The sequence below is a fragment of the Schistocerca piceifrons genome, chromosome 3 (assembly GCF_021461385.2).
Source record: "Schistocerca piceifrons isolate TAMUIC-IGC-003096 chromosome 3, iqSchPice1.1, whole genome shotgun sequence".
Taxonomy (NCBI): Eukaryota; Metazoa; Arthropoda; class Insecta; order Orthoptera; family Acrididae; genus Schistocerca; species Schistocerca piceifrons.
Window position 1 is genome coordinate 15,147,775 of NC_060140.1, and position 14,253 is coordinate 15,162,027.

Below are 14,253 nucleotides of genomic sequence, written 5' to 3' on the forward strand. Positions count from 1 at the left end.
CTTCTAGTCAAGTTGTGCCACAAACTCCTCTTCTCCCCAATTCTATTCAATACCTCCTCATTAGTTATGTGATCTACCCATCTAATCTTCAGCATTTTTCTGTAGCACCACATTTCGAAAGCTTCTATTCTCTTCTTGTCTAAACTATTTATCGTCCACGTTTCCCTTCCACACATGGCTACACTCCATACAAATACTTTCAGAAACGACTTCCTGACATTTAAATCTATACTCGATGTTAACAAATTTCTCTTCTTGAGAAGCGCTTTCCTTACCATTGCCAGTCTACATTTTATATCCTCTGTACTTCGACCATCATCAATTATTTTGCTCCCCAAATAGCAAAACTCCTTTACTACTTTAAGTGTCTCATTTCCTAATCCAATTCCCTCAGCATCACCCGACTTAATTCGACTACATTCCATTATCCTCGTTTTGCTTTTGTTGATGTTCATCTTATACCCTCCTTTCAAGACACTGCCCATTCCGTTCAACTGCTCTTCGAGGTCCTTTGCTGTCTCTGACAGAATTACAACGTTATCGGCGAACCTCAAAGTTTTTATTTCTTCTCCATGGATTTTAATACCTACTCCGAACTTTTCTTTTGTTTCCTTTATTGCTTGCTCTATATACAGAGTGAATAACATTGGGGATAGGCTACAACCCTGTTTCACTCATTTCCCAACCACTGCTTCTCTTTCATACCCCTCGACTCTTATAAGTGTCATCTGCTTTCTGTACAAATTGTAAATAGCCTTTCGCTCCCTGTATTTTACCCCTTCCCCCTTCAGAGCTCCAAAGCGACGAGTTGAGCTTTTTTGAGGGGGTGGCTGATATTTTGTCCTGTGAGATTGTCTGTACTGACGGGTGCCGGCGATGTGCCCGCAGGGCCCGACGTGGGAGTGGAGCGGCGAGCTGCCGCAGGTGGCGCAGACGATCCTGCACCAACACGCGATCCAGGGCGATGTGACGGAGCTGCAGCTGGCCGCCGTGCGCTGGACGTCCTACTGCCGGCAGGCGCTGTCTCCGCCACTGGACACTCGCATCCTGCTGCGCCTGCTGCAGGACCTGGACGCGCGCTGGCCACACGAGACGCTGTGCCGCGAGGAGGTAAGCGCTAAGCGGCCCGCGTGCGCCCGCATAGCTCGCCGGATACCGGAGGCCCATTTTCACTATCATATTCACACGTTGTCTCATTCGGCTCTGCTATTCCGATCAAATATCGGTTTTCCGAGCGTCAGTTGTTATACACCATGGTCGGCCAGGTCGTGCAAAATTTCACTTTTGCACAATGTGCTGCTTCCAAGCGCTCCGAGGTTCGGCCTGTCTCGTCACTGTTTGGTACGTCTCGGCTTTGCTCGGTCCCTCTCGGTATAGCGCCACATTTCAGACAGCAGAGCGATGTGACACTTCCTTCCAGCATTTGATGAGGCTTCTTTTGATCAACACGGCTTTCTTCAGCTCGCCAGGGTCTTGGTGTAAGCACTGTTTATCCTTCGCTATTTGTTCGTGGTATAAAGGAAGTTGGTCCAGTGGTTATTCGCACAAAAACAGGCAGTCTAGTGATCTATCGTCACAAGATGTGGATGGGAACGAGAGCAGAAGGTTGAAATTCTCCATATCCATTATGCAGTCGCAGTAATATATGAGTAGCAGAAATTTCCTATGGAACATTACACACCACGCAGATAGAATTTAAAGATTTAGTTGACAGGCTGGCCGGGGTGGTCGAGCGGTTCTAGGCACTACAGTCTGGAACCGCGCGACCGCTATGGTCACAGGTTCGAATCCTGCCTCGGGCATGGATGTGTGTGATGTCCTTAGGTTAGTTAGGTTTAAGTAGTTCTAAGTTCTAGGGGACTGATGGCCTCAGAAGTTAAGTCCCATAGTGCTCACAGCCATTTGAACCATTTTTTTAGTTGACGAGGAAAGAACCAGAAATTACAAAGATTAGCAGACGAGATTCTGTGTTCTGTACATCAAAAAGCACTTTGTTTTAAATTAGCAGACGTAGCTGACGTGATGACATTGATGGTTCAAGTAGCAAATTTTCGGAAGTAGCATACATTACTACGCCGTCAGGTATAACTGTTTCAGTGAAACTGTACGAAGAGTATGGAGACCAATCCATTTCGCAGAAAAAGTTCCAGGACAGGCTTTTTTTATTTCTGAGCTTGCAATACCAAAAGGGAACAAATGTTGCTTTCATGTTAACGTGTGTGTCCTCGAAATGACCTTGCGCGTGTTTCCGTGAAACTCACTATGTGGCAAGGCTGTGCTTAGCAACACCCTGTCTGGATTCTTGGCGCATTAGTTTTGGTGACACAGTCGATGCTGATTGTGAGCAAAGAGTGAACAATAAGTTCTGCGTCAAGCTGGGAAAACCCTAGTGAAATGTGGATGATGATTAAGCAACTGCAGCGAGGCCCTTTCAAGAATGCAACTGAAAGAAAAGCTCCATCAAGATATCACATACATACGACGGTCTGTGACAAATGAGCTTACAAGCATAGAAGTTGAAAATTTCCCTGCTTTCTTTCAAGACCTCCAGAAACGTTGGTAACTGTGTAAAAATGCCCAAGAGGGCTACTCCGATGGGAGCTAGGATCATTACTTGGTAAGTACAATTTTCTATATTTTTTTTAATCTGTCCTGTAACATTTCTGACAAAGGGAGTACGTTCAGGATGAGTCATGCACGACGTAATACCCTTTTTATTTCGTGAATGATTTTAGATACCGAAGCTAGGTTTTGGGCCAATGATAGCACGCTAAGGGACACGTAATTTGGTGTGTAATACAGAATCTTCGCTTTTGTATCGATCGTGATAATGAAGCAAGTATAATTTTTTAAAGAGAATGATATACTTTCTTAATGGCATCCGAAAGCGCATGAGAAGACGACTGCAGTGATACAATGTTTGTTAATTTTGTAGTAGAAACTCTTTGCAAAAGAATGAGAGAAATATTCTAAAACTGAGTCGTCCGGAATCAGATATTACGTTGTAAACATGGTCATGCCAGTCTACGTCGTTGTATTAAGCTTTTCGACTGTTTACTTCTCTGTGCCCCAGAACTAACAAAACCGTGTTGTCTGTTGGCAGATCATTTATGCTTCATAATTTCTTGCATGCTGACATGTACACCAATGTGGAAAAGTTAGACATGCTATTATGAGACGAATGTCAAGAAAATTCTGTGAAAATGGTAATGAAAAACTGCTCGAAGAAACTGTAGTTGTTCCAACAAAAACCTGGAAAAGTACGTACAATTGAAACAGCTTTCCTTAGTCCCATCTGATACGCCAGAAACTAGCATATGCCATAGTCCCACAAAAAAAATCGTAGGTGTTTCTAGGTCGTATACAAAATGAGGTTTTATTTTAGTAGCGAAGGCGTGCCTTGCTGCATCGGCATATAACGGCTGAGTCTGGTCTGAGAGCTTGGTGTTATTTCACAGCAATGGCCTACTCTCGCCGCATTGCTTTCCAGTTTTAGTGCATTTCTCGGATTCTCTTTCGAAAGGCTTCAGTGTCAGTAATAAAAGCGCTATATCATCGTAATTGCCTTTCCAAGACCTACTGAATATAGTTATGAAAAGTATACGTTTCCATTTAAAAAAATCATACTTGTATCAACATCTCGGTTGATGCCTGATATCAGGGCATTATCCATACAAAACAATGCCCCTCAGCGTACTATCAATTGCACGAAACCTCGTTTCGACATCTGTAACCGTTCAGGAAATAAAAGGGGTGTCAGGTCTTTTGTAACTGAACTATATTATTTCAAAGTACGTTGGTTAAGTCATGCCCGAAACGATTTTTCAAATTGAAACCCACTATTGTTAAATTTATGAAAGAAAAATGAAAGGAGGAAAGAAAATTGGAACACCCAGGATGGGCTAAAGACTTTGCATTTTACGTGGATTTGACTGCACACTGCCCACAGTAAGATATTGCAAGGTGAGAAATAATCTATTTATGATATGACGGGGATATGTTTAAAAAAATAGCATTGTGCGGGTGATAAATTATGAAAAAAACACCGTCCATTCCCCTAAACTCACTGGTGTTAAAGAAAACGTGAATTTGAACAAACTTCTGTCTCGTTAAAAGAATTACAGAAATAGTTTTCCAAACATTTGAGCGCACTGCCAGTTCTATATTTCCTTGTGATCTCTTTTAGAGACCGTTTTGCATTTCATTTTAAAGCGCCCCTGGGCAACTGCAGATGGAGCTTATCGATCTGCAACATATTTCCCATTTATAAGCCAAATCCTTCTGTGTTGAAACTGTCCCGAAGCTCGACATTCCACGTCCATATAATGAGATTGCAAACGTGATAACAATGTTTCGATCAACATAAATGCATGAAAGACTGCTTTCAATTATGAAACTAAATAAGCCACGATTACGTGGCAGCCTGTGATGTAATGTAGAGCTGAATATAACACCAAATACGCAACGAACATTTTATGAAGGTTTGAAACCCGCAATTCAATGGTGTGTTCCTGTGAAAACCGTGTGCCAGTGCTGAAGAGTATCAAACATTAGTATCATCAGTGGACTTGAGTATCGACAAAGCATTCTACCACAGACGTGGTATGGAAACGAATAAGAGCATTGGAGACTTACGTTGAATCCATTCAATTGCCTCAGAATGCTGACAGCGTGAGCTTGGTTCAACCACTGAAACATGTGAATTATGAGAGGAACAAATGCCTGGGCCATAAATGATGAACCTCCTCACCACAGTATCAATGGTTCCACTATGCACAAGCCTCAGCACACCATGTTCCAGCAAAGGGATGAACACTTTTATTGACTTTGGTAAACAAGTGAAACTGTAGCACATTCATGGACAGTTCAACTTAACAGCAGCATTAACAAACTCAAGTGCGCCTGCACCATATTTCATGTGAGGTGAGCGCTCTGGACGATGCCGCAATAGCAGCAGTTAAATTCCAATAATCAAACTACAGACTCTGAATTCAAATGCGCCTGTTGATGCAACCTTTATTTATTCATTTATTATTTTGTAAATAGCGGTAGTAATAATGTGTAAAGTGTATATTAATCAAAATTAGATACATACATTATGTAATGGCATGTTCTGAGAGTACATGAGGTAAACTTGGGCACAAATGAAGGTCTCAGTACAATGGCAGGCCAAGAGTTTTAAAGTACAGAAAAGTTAAATAGTGTTAATGCACCACCACTGCATACTGACATCCAGCGACCAGTGATATGGATCACTCCAGTATACAATAAATGGGGAGGGGTAAGGGGTGGCAAGGGAGGCGGGGGGGGGGGGGGGGTTGCAATTGTGTAGGTTCTTTAAATGACCTACACATATCAATAAATAGTGGCACCATCCCCGCGTGGCAGAGATATCATAGGGAGGTATGATTACATCTACGTTGACAGAAAATTTAAAACCAAAACTATCGATTTTTATGTACCTCTTTATATATATATGTCTGCTTGTGTCTGTATATGTGCGGATGGATATGTGTATGTGCGAGTGTATACCTGTCTCTTTTTCCCCCTAAGGTAAGTCTTTCCGCTCCCGGGATTGGAATGACTCCTTACCCTCTCCCTTAAAACCGACATCCTTTTGTCTTTCCCTCTCCTTCCCTCTTTCCTGATGAAGCAACTGTGGGTTGCAAAAGCTTGAATTTTGTGTGTGTGTTTGTTAGTGTGTCTATCAACATACCAACACTTTCGTTTGGTAAGTTACATCATCTTTGTTTTTTATATATATATATATATATATATATATATATATATATATATATATATATATATATATATATATATATATATATATATATATATATATCGGTGTCTTGTTGGTCTTTTGAGCTGGTGCAATAAAGACGTATGTAATTGCACTCTCCCAGTATTCTTTTAATTAAAAGTTACAATATGCAGAAGACACAAGTTTTCATTCTCGTACCTAGCTACACCTTATTTTCTACTTCCCAATGTGACAAGGGCTTGCATTTTTAAATGGACCTTTTTGGAGATGAAGTCAACCTGAAGAGAGAATAGCCGCCGCAGCCATGTTGTTGTACATCGTTGGGGAGAAAAGGTAAATACCACGCCGTGCACCCAAACTAACAGGAATTAACATTTATTAAATGCCACAATGTTCTTAACATGTACGCATCTATACCTGTGCGCATTTATGGACAAGTTTTGCTGCGGCTAAATGATAATTACTTCAGATCTGGACAATTCACATCATCTCTCCCCCCAACCACTATAATTATCAAGAATTGTGATAAGTAATTCTTTTTTACACACAGTGATTTACATTCAACTACAGTAAAACACACACACACACACACACACACACAACACACACACACACAAAATATAAACTTACATTTTTTTTTTAATTCTATGTAGTAGAAGCAGTTGTCAATCAAGTATAGCAATTTTGGTTTCTGCTTGAAGTTAATCTGGTTGTTACTACATTTTTTACTAATAATATTGTTCAGTTTTTACTAAAATGATAAACACTGTAACCAATTTTGATGATCGTATCGTTAGACGATCATTTTTTTGAGAAAAATTGTACTTAAAAAGTTTTCACAAAGCCGTATCAGGTGTTTTCACCTTCTGCCGTCACACAGGTTATAGCTGTGGAGCAACGTACACAACATCGTCAGCTCATGTCTCGTGTAGACGACTAATGGAAAGAAATTACTAGCCGAAAAAATATGTACTCGCATCTCAAAGAAGAGTGAAGAAAAAAGTATAAGTGACAAACAAACGGAGATTAAGAAGTGCTTTAGACAAGTTACAAGCTGTGCCATCTGCCAAACAGTGTGGTTTAAACCGATTAGGTGAGAAACAAACAATCAAGTCATTAGCCAAATGAAAATTACGAAATGGTTTAAACCGAAGAGGTCAGATGTGGATGAAGCAAAACTTATACAAGCTCCAGAAGTTAACTCACCTACTGATTGCCACCAGAAAACAGAAGCCATACACAAAAAAGGTACTGAAAATTTTTAGGGTAAGTTCTGTATTAGAAATGCCATTAGATAAAGAATCAGAAACCATTTCCACTAAAGTTACTAAATACCCAGAGTTTGCTATACTACACCATAATGTTCAGTCACTCACAAATAAAATTTCCATGTTGGAAGCACTACTCCAGTATGCACTAAATGTAGATACAATTTGCATTACTGAACACTGGCTATGAAATGCCGAAGTAAAATTAACCTCAATCTCAGGATATACACTCCTGGAAATGGAAAAAAGAACACATTGACACCGGTGTGTCAGACCCACCATACTTGCTCCGGACACTGTGAGAGGGCTGTACAAGCAATGATCACACGCACGGCACAGCGGACACACCAGGAACCGCAGTGTTGGCCGTCGAATGGCGCTAGCTGCGCAGCATTTGTGCACCGCCGCCGTCAGTGTCAGCCAGTTTGCCATGGCATACGGAGCTCCATCGCAGTCTTTAACACTGGTAGCATGCCGCGACAGCGTGGACGTGAACCGCATGTGCAGCTGACGGACTTTGAGCGAGGGCGTATAGTGGGCATGCGGGAGGCCGGGTGGATGTACCGCCGAATTGCTCAACACGTGGGGCGTGAGGTCTCCACAGTACATCGATGTTGTCGCCAGTGGTCGGCGGAAGGTGCACGTGCCCGTCGACCTGGGACCGGACCGCAGCGACGCACGGATGCACGCCAAGACCGTAGGATCCTACGCAGTGCCGTAGGGGACCGCACCGCCACTTCCCAGCAAATTAGGGACACTGTTGCTCCTGGGGTATCGGCGAGGACCATTCGCAACCGTCTCCATGAAGCTGGGCTACGGTCCCGCACACCGTTAGGCCGTCTTCCGCTCACGCCCCAACATCGTGCAGCCCGCCTCCAGTGGTGTCGCGACAGGCGTGAATGGAGGGACGAATGGAGACGTGTCGTCTTCAGCGATGAGAGTCGCTTCTGCCTTGGTGCCAATGATGGTCGTATGCGTGTTTGGCGCCGTGCAGGTGAGCGCCACAATCAGGACTGCATACGGCCGAGGCACACAGGGCCAACACCCGGCATCATGGTGTGGGGAGCGATCTCCTACACTGGCCGTACACCACTGGTGATCGTCGAGGGGACACTGAATAGTGCACGGTACATCCAAACCGTCATCGAACCCATCGTTCTACCATTCCTAGACCGGCACGGGAACTTGCTGTTCCAACAGGACAATGCACGTCCGCATGTATCCCGTGCCACCCAACGTGCTCTAGTAGGTGTAAGTCAACTACCCTGGCCAGCAAGATCTCCCGATCTGTCCTCCATTGAGCATGTTTGGGACTGGATGAAGCGTCGTCTCACGCGGTCTGCACGTCCAGCACGAACGCTGGTCCAACTGAGGCGCCAGGTGGAAATGGCATGGCAAGCCGTTCCACAGGACTACATCCAGCATCCCTACGATCGTCTCCATGGGAGAATAGCAGCCTGCATTGTTGCGAAAGGTGGATATACACTGTACTAGTGCCGACATTGTGCATGCTCTGTTGCCTGTGACTATGTGCCTGTGGTTCTGTCAGTGTGATCATGTGATGTATCTGACCCCAGGAATGTGTCAATAAAGTTTCCCCTTCCTGGGACAATGAATTCACGGTGTTCTTATTTCAATTTCCAGGAGTGTAGATTAGCAGGTCATTTTAGCCGAGAGTTTTCCAAAAATGGTGGCTCTGCTATCTTTGTGAAAAAACAAATAAAGTTCTGTGATGTCAGTAAAAGTTATATTGACCCGATTGAAAAAGACTTTGAACTTTCCATTACTAAACTGACAGCGCTTAATTTCATAGTTATTAACATATATAGAGAGTGCCAAATGTAAACCTGCCAGTCTTCATGAATAAACTAGAGGTTCTGCTGAACAGGATCAATACACTAAATATGAAGATAGTGCTTTGTGGGGATTTCAATATTGATTTTTCAAAAGACAGCAGCACCAGAGATGCTTTGGTAAATATGACCAACACATTCAATATGATTCCCACAATACACTGCCCAACAAAATTAACAGAATGCACAAATTCCATTATTGACCAAATATTCATATCAGACACAATTTACAGTTTCACAAGCAGAGTACTGAGCATGGGTTATAGTGATCATGAGGCACAGCTGCTGTGTATAGAAATGCCAACAAGTAGTAGTAGTTCCAAAAAAGTAGTTAAAAAGAGAACGTTTCCTGAAGCTAACATTAAATCTTTCAATCTTTTACTGGCGAAGAAAAACTGGGAAAGCATCGCCACTCAGAACAATGTTGATAGCATGTACATGAGTTTTCAGAGCATCTTTCGTCACTAGCATTTCCAAAAGTAGTAAAAACAGTAAAACCTAACAATAATAAGCAATGGGTAACTAAAGGCATAAAAATTTCCAGTGAGAGAAACAGATTTCTGCAGTACTGTTGTAAAAAGTATAGAGTAACCCAAGAATTCGCATATTATTCAAAAGCCTACAAAAGAATCTATGGTAGAGTAGTCAAAGAGGCAAAAATTATGTGGAATGACAATTTGATAAGAAACTCATCTAACAAAATGAGATCCATGTGGAGAGTTATAAAGAAAGAAACTTGTAGTTCAGCTCCAAAGAAAAAGAATGTATCATTAACACTAGAAGACTCAAAAGTCACAGACCCAAATTTGATAGTGGAAAAATTCAGTGAATACTTCACTTCACTAGCTGAAGACCTCATTCAAGTACACTGTCAAGGACCAGTCCCAAGTTTCTCCAGCAAGTCAGTGATCTTGACTGCTTCTATGTATGTTTATGAAACAAACCCCAATGAAATTATAAGTAAAAGTAAATCATTAAGCAATAAAATGTCAAGTGGTCTTGATGAAGTACCTGATTTCATATTAAAAACATGTGCTCACCACATAGAAAACCCCTTGGCAAAAATGTTCAACCTCTCTTTAAAAACTGGTGTATTTCCAGATATTTTTAAAATAGCAAAAGTTACACCAATGCTAAAAAAAAGGTTCTTCTGAAAAAAATATCAAACTACCGACCCGTGTCACAGTTAAGTTTCTACTTAAAAATTCTAGAAAAACTCTTCTATGACAGGTTTCTAAGTTTCATAAATAAATATGCACCACCTACAGTACAACAACACGGTTTTAGAAAGTCTAAATCTACACAGACACCAATTTTCGAATTCTTAGACTGCATTTTAAAATCCCTTGATCAACATAAATTAGCTGAAGGTATTTTTCGAGATCTATCAAAAGCCTTTGATATCCTGGACCATAACATTCTGCTCGAAAAATTAGAAAGACGAGGAGTAAGAGGTGTAGCCCCCCCATGAACCATGGACCTTGCCGTTGGTGGGGAGGCTTGCGTGCCTCAGCGATACAGATAGCCGTACCGTAGGTGCAACCACAACGGAGGGGTATCTGTTGAGAGGCCAGACAAACGTGTGGTTCCTGAAGAGGGGCAGCAGCCTTTTCAGTAGTTGCAAGGGCAACAGTTTGGATGATTGACTGATCTGGCCTTGTAACAATAACCAAAACGGCCTTGCTGTGCTGGTACTGCGAACGGCTGAAAGCAAGGGGAAACTACAGCCGTAATTTTTCCCGAGGGCATGCAGATTTACTGTATGATTACATGGTGATGGCATCCTCTTGGGTAAAATATTCCGGAGGTAAAATAGTCCCCCATTCGGATCTCCGGGCGGGGACTACTCAAGAGGATGTCGTTATCAGGAGAAAGAAAACTGGCGTTCTACGGATCGGAGCGTGGAATGTCAGATCCCTTAATCGGGCAGGTAGGTTAGAAAATTTAAAAAGGGAAATGGATAGGTTGAAGTTAGATATAGTGGGAATTAGTGAAGTTCGGTGGCAGGAGGAACAAGATTTCTGGTCAGGTGACTACAGGGTTATAAACACAAAATCAAATAGGGGTAATGCAGGAGTAGGTTTAATAATGAATAGGAAAATAGGAATGCGGGTAAGCTACTACAAACAGCATAGTGAACACATTATTGTGGCCAAGATAGAAACGAAGCCCACACCTACTACAGTAGTACAAGTTTATATGCCAACTAGCTCTGCAGATGACAAAGAAATTGAAGAAATGTATGATGAAATAAAAGAAATTATTCAGATTGTGAAGGGAGACGAAAATTTAATAGTCATGGGTGACTGGAATTCTAGTGTAGGAAAAGGGAGAGAAGGAAACGTAGTAGGTGAATATGGATTGGGGGACAGAAATGAAAGAGGAAGCCGCCTGGTAGAATTTTGCACAGAGCACAACATAATCATAACTAACACTTGGTTTAAGAATCATGAAAGAAGGTTGTATACATGGAAGAACCCTGGAGATACTAAAAGGTATCAGATAGATTATATAATGGTAAGACAGAGATTTAGGAACCAGGTTAAAAATTGTAAGACGTTTCCAGTGGCAGATGTGGACTCTGACCACAATCTATTGGTTATGACCTGTAGATTAAAACTGAAGAAACTGCAAAAAGGTGGGAATTTAAGGAGATGGGACCTGGATAAACTAAAAGAACCAGAGGTTGTACAGAGATTCAGGGAGAGCATAAGGGAGCAATTGACAGGAATGGGGGAAATAAATACAGTAGAAGAAGAATGGGTAGCTTTGAGGGATGAAGTAGTGAAGGCAGCAGAGGATCAAGTAGGTAAAAAGACGAGGGCTAGTAGAAATCCTTGGGTAACAGAAGAAATATTGAATTTAATTGATGAAAGGAGAAAATATAAACATGCAGTAAGTGAAACAGGCAAAAAGGAATACAAACGTCTCAAAAATGAGATCGACAGGAAGTGCAAAATGGCTAAGCAGGGATGGCTAGAGGACAAATGTAAGGATGTAGAGGCCTATCTCACTAGGGGTAAGATAGATACCGCCTACAGGAAAATTACAGAGACCTTTGGAGATAAGAGAACGACTTGTGTGAATATCAAGAGCTCAGATGGAAACCCAGTTCTAAGCAAAGAAGGGAAAGCAGAAAGGTGGAAGGAGTATATACAGGGTCTATACAAGGGCGATGTACTTGAGGACAATATTATGGAAATGGAAGAGGATGTAGATGAAGATGAAATGGGAGATATGATACTGCGTGAAGAGTTTGACAGAGCACTGAAAGACCTGAGTCGAAACAAGGCCCCCGGAGTAGACAATATTCCATTGGAACTACTGACGGCCGTGGGAGAGCCAGTCCTGACAAAACTCTACCATCTGGTGAGCAAGATGTATGAAACAGGCGAAATACCCTCAGACTTCAAGAAGAATATAATAATTCCAATCCCAAAGAAAGCAGGTGTTGACAGATGTGAAAATTACCAAACTATCAGCTTAATAAGTCACAGCTGCAAAATACTAACACGAATTCTTTACAGACGAATGGAAAAACAAGTAGAAGCCAACCTCGGGGAAAATCAGTTTGGATTCCGTAGAAACACTGGAACACGTGAGGCAATACTGACCTTATGACTTATCTTAGAAGAAAGATTAAGGAAAGGCAAACCTATGTTTCTAGCATTTGTAGACTTCGAGAAAGCTTTTGACAATGTTGACTGGAATGCTCTCTTTCAAATTCTGAAGGTGGCAGGGGTAAAATACAGGGAGCGAAAGGCTATTTACAATTTGTACAGAAACCAGATGGCAGTTGTAAGAGTCGAGGGACATGAAAGGGAAGCAGAGGTTGGGAAGGGAGTAAGACAGGGTTGTAGCCTCTCCCCGATGTTGTTCAATCTGTATATTGAGCAAGCAGTAAAGGAAACAAAAGAAAAATTCGGAGTAGGTATTAAAATTCATGGAGAAGAAATAAAAACTTTGAGGTTCGCTGATGACATTGTAATTCTGTCAGAGACAGCAAAGGACTTGGAAGAGCAGTTGAATGGAATGGACAGTGTCTTGAAAGGAGGATATAAGATGAACATCAACAAAAGCAAAACAAGGATAATGGAATGTAGTCTAATTAAGTCGGGTGATGCTGAGGGAATTAGATTAGGAAATGAGGCACTTAAAGTAGTAAAGGAGTTTTGCTATTTGGGGAGCAAAATAACTGATGATGGTCGAAGTAGAGAGAATATAAAATGTAGGCTGGCAATGGCAAGGAAAGCGTATTGATTTAAGTGTCAGGAAGTCATTTCTGAAAGTATTCGTATGGAGTGTAGCCATGTATAGAAGTGAAACATGGCCGATAAATAGTTTGGACAAGAAGAGAATAGAAGCTTTCGAAATGTGGTGCTACAGAAGAATGCTGAAGATTAGATGGGTAGATCACATAACTAATGAGGAAGTATTGAATAGGATTGGGGAGAAGAGAAGTTTGTGGCACAACTTGACCAGAAGAAGGGATCGGTTGGTAGGACATGTTCTGAGGCATCAAGGGACCACCAATTTACCATTGGAGGGCAGCATGGAGGGTAAAAATCGTAGAGGGAGACCAAGAGATGAATACACTAAGCAGATTCAGAAGGATGTAGGTTGCAGTAGGTACGGGGAGATGAAAAAGCTTGCACAGGATAGAGTAGCATGGAGAGCTGCATCAAACCAGTCTCAGGACTGAAGACCACAACAACAACAAGAGGTGTAGCACATAGCTGGTTTTTTCATACCTAAAAAACTGCAGGCAGAAAGTATCCCTTCAGTATGAATTCAACAAAATTAATAAAATAAGAAACAACTCCTTTCTTTCTAGCAAATTAACAATAAAACTTTGTGTACTGCAGGGCTCAATCTTAGGTCCACTACTCTTCTTGATTTTTGTGGATGGCTTAGTTGAATATACGAGTCCCACAAAAACCATCCTGTTTGCCGATGACACCAGCATATTGCTCACTGGATCCAACCCAGAAACTTTGCAGTCCACAGCAGAAAGTTCTATGGAAAGACTTTCTGAGTGGTTCACAAAAAAACAAACTCATTATAAATACTGATAAAACTGTGTGTGTCGATTTTCATGTAATTCCTCCAACTAATCAAATGTCTATTCAAGCACAATTAAAAAATGATCCCCTAGAAAATGTAAGTGTCACAAAATTTTTGGGTCTATTGGTTCAGCAGGACTTAAAGTGGGGCATACATATAAATAACTTGTCTAGAAAACTATAATCTGTGTGCTATGGCCTAAGAATTTTAAAGGCTACAACAAGCAAAACAACAGTACTGCAGGCATACTATGCACAGTTCCACTCACTAGTCCGATATGGGATCGTTTTCTGGGGATACTCAATTC

At 41.7% G+C, this 14,253-nt stretch overlaps 1 protein-coding gene across 1 annotated transcript; it reads left to right on the top strand.

The window, feature by feature from the left end:
* The first annotated feature begins 9,946 nt into the window (after positions 1 to 9,946).
* On the top strand, positions 9,947 to 13,954 carry LOC124787778. Its single transcript, XM_047254673.1, has 3 exons — positions 9,947 to 10,026; positions 10,113 to 10,329; positions 13,748 to 13,954. Exons 1-3 carry the CDS (start codon positions 9,947 to 9,949, stop codon positions 13,952 to 13,954), a joined length of 504 nt encoding a protein of 167 aa, XP_047110629.1.
* Positions 13,955 to 14,253: the final 299 nt, after the last annotated feature.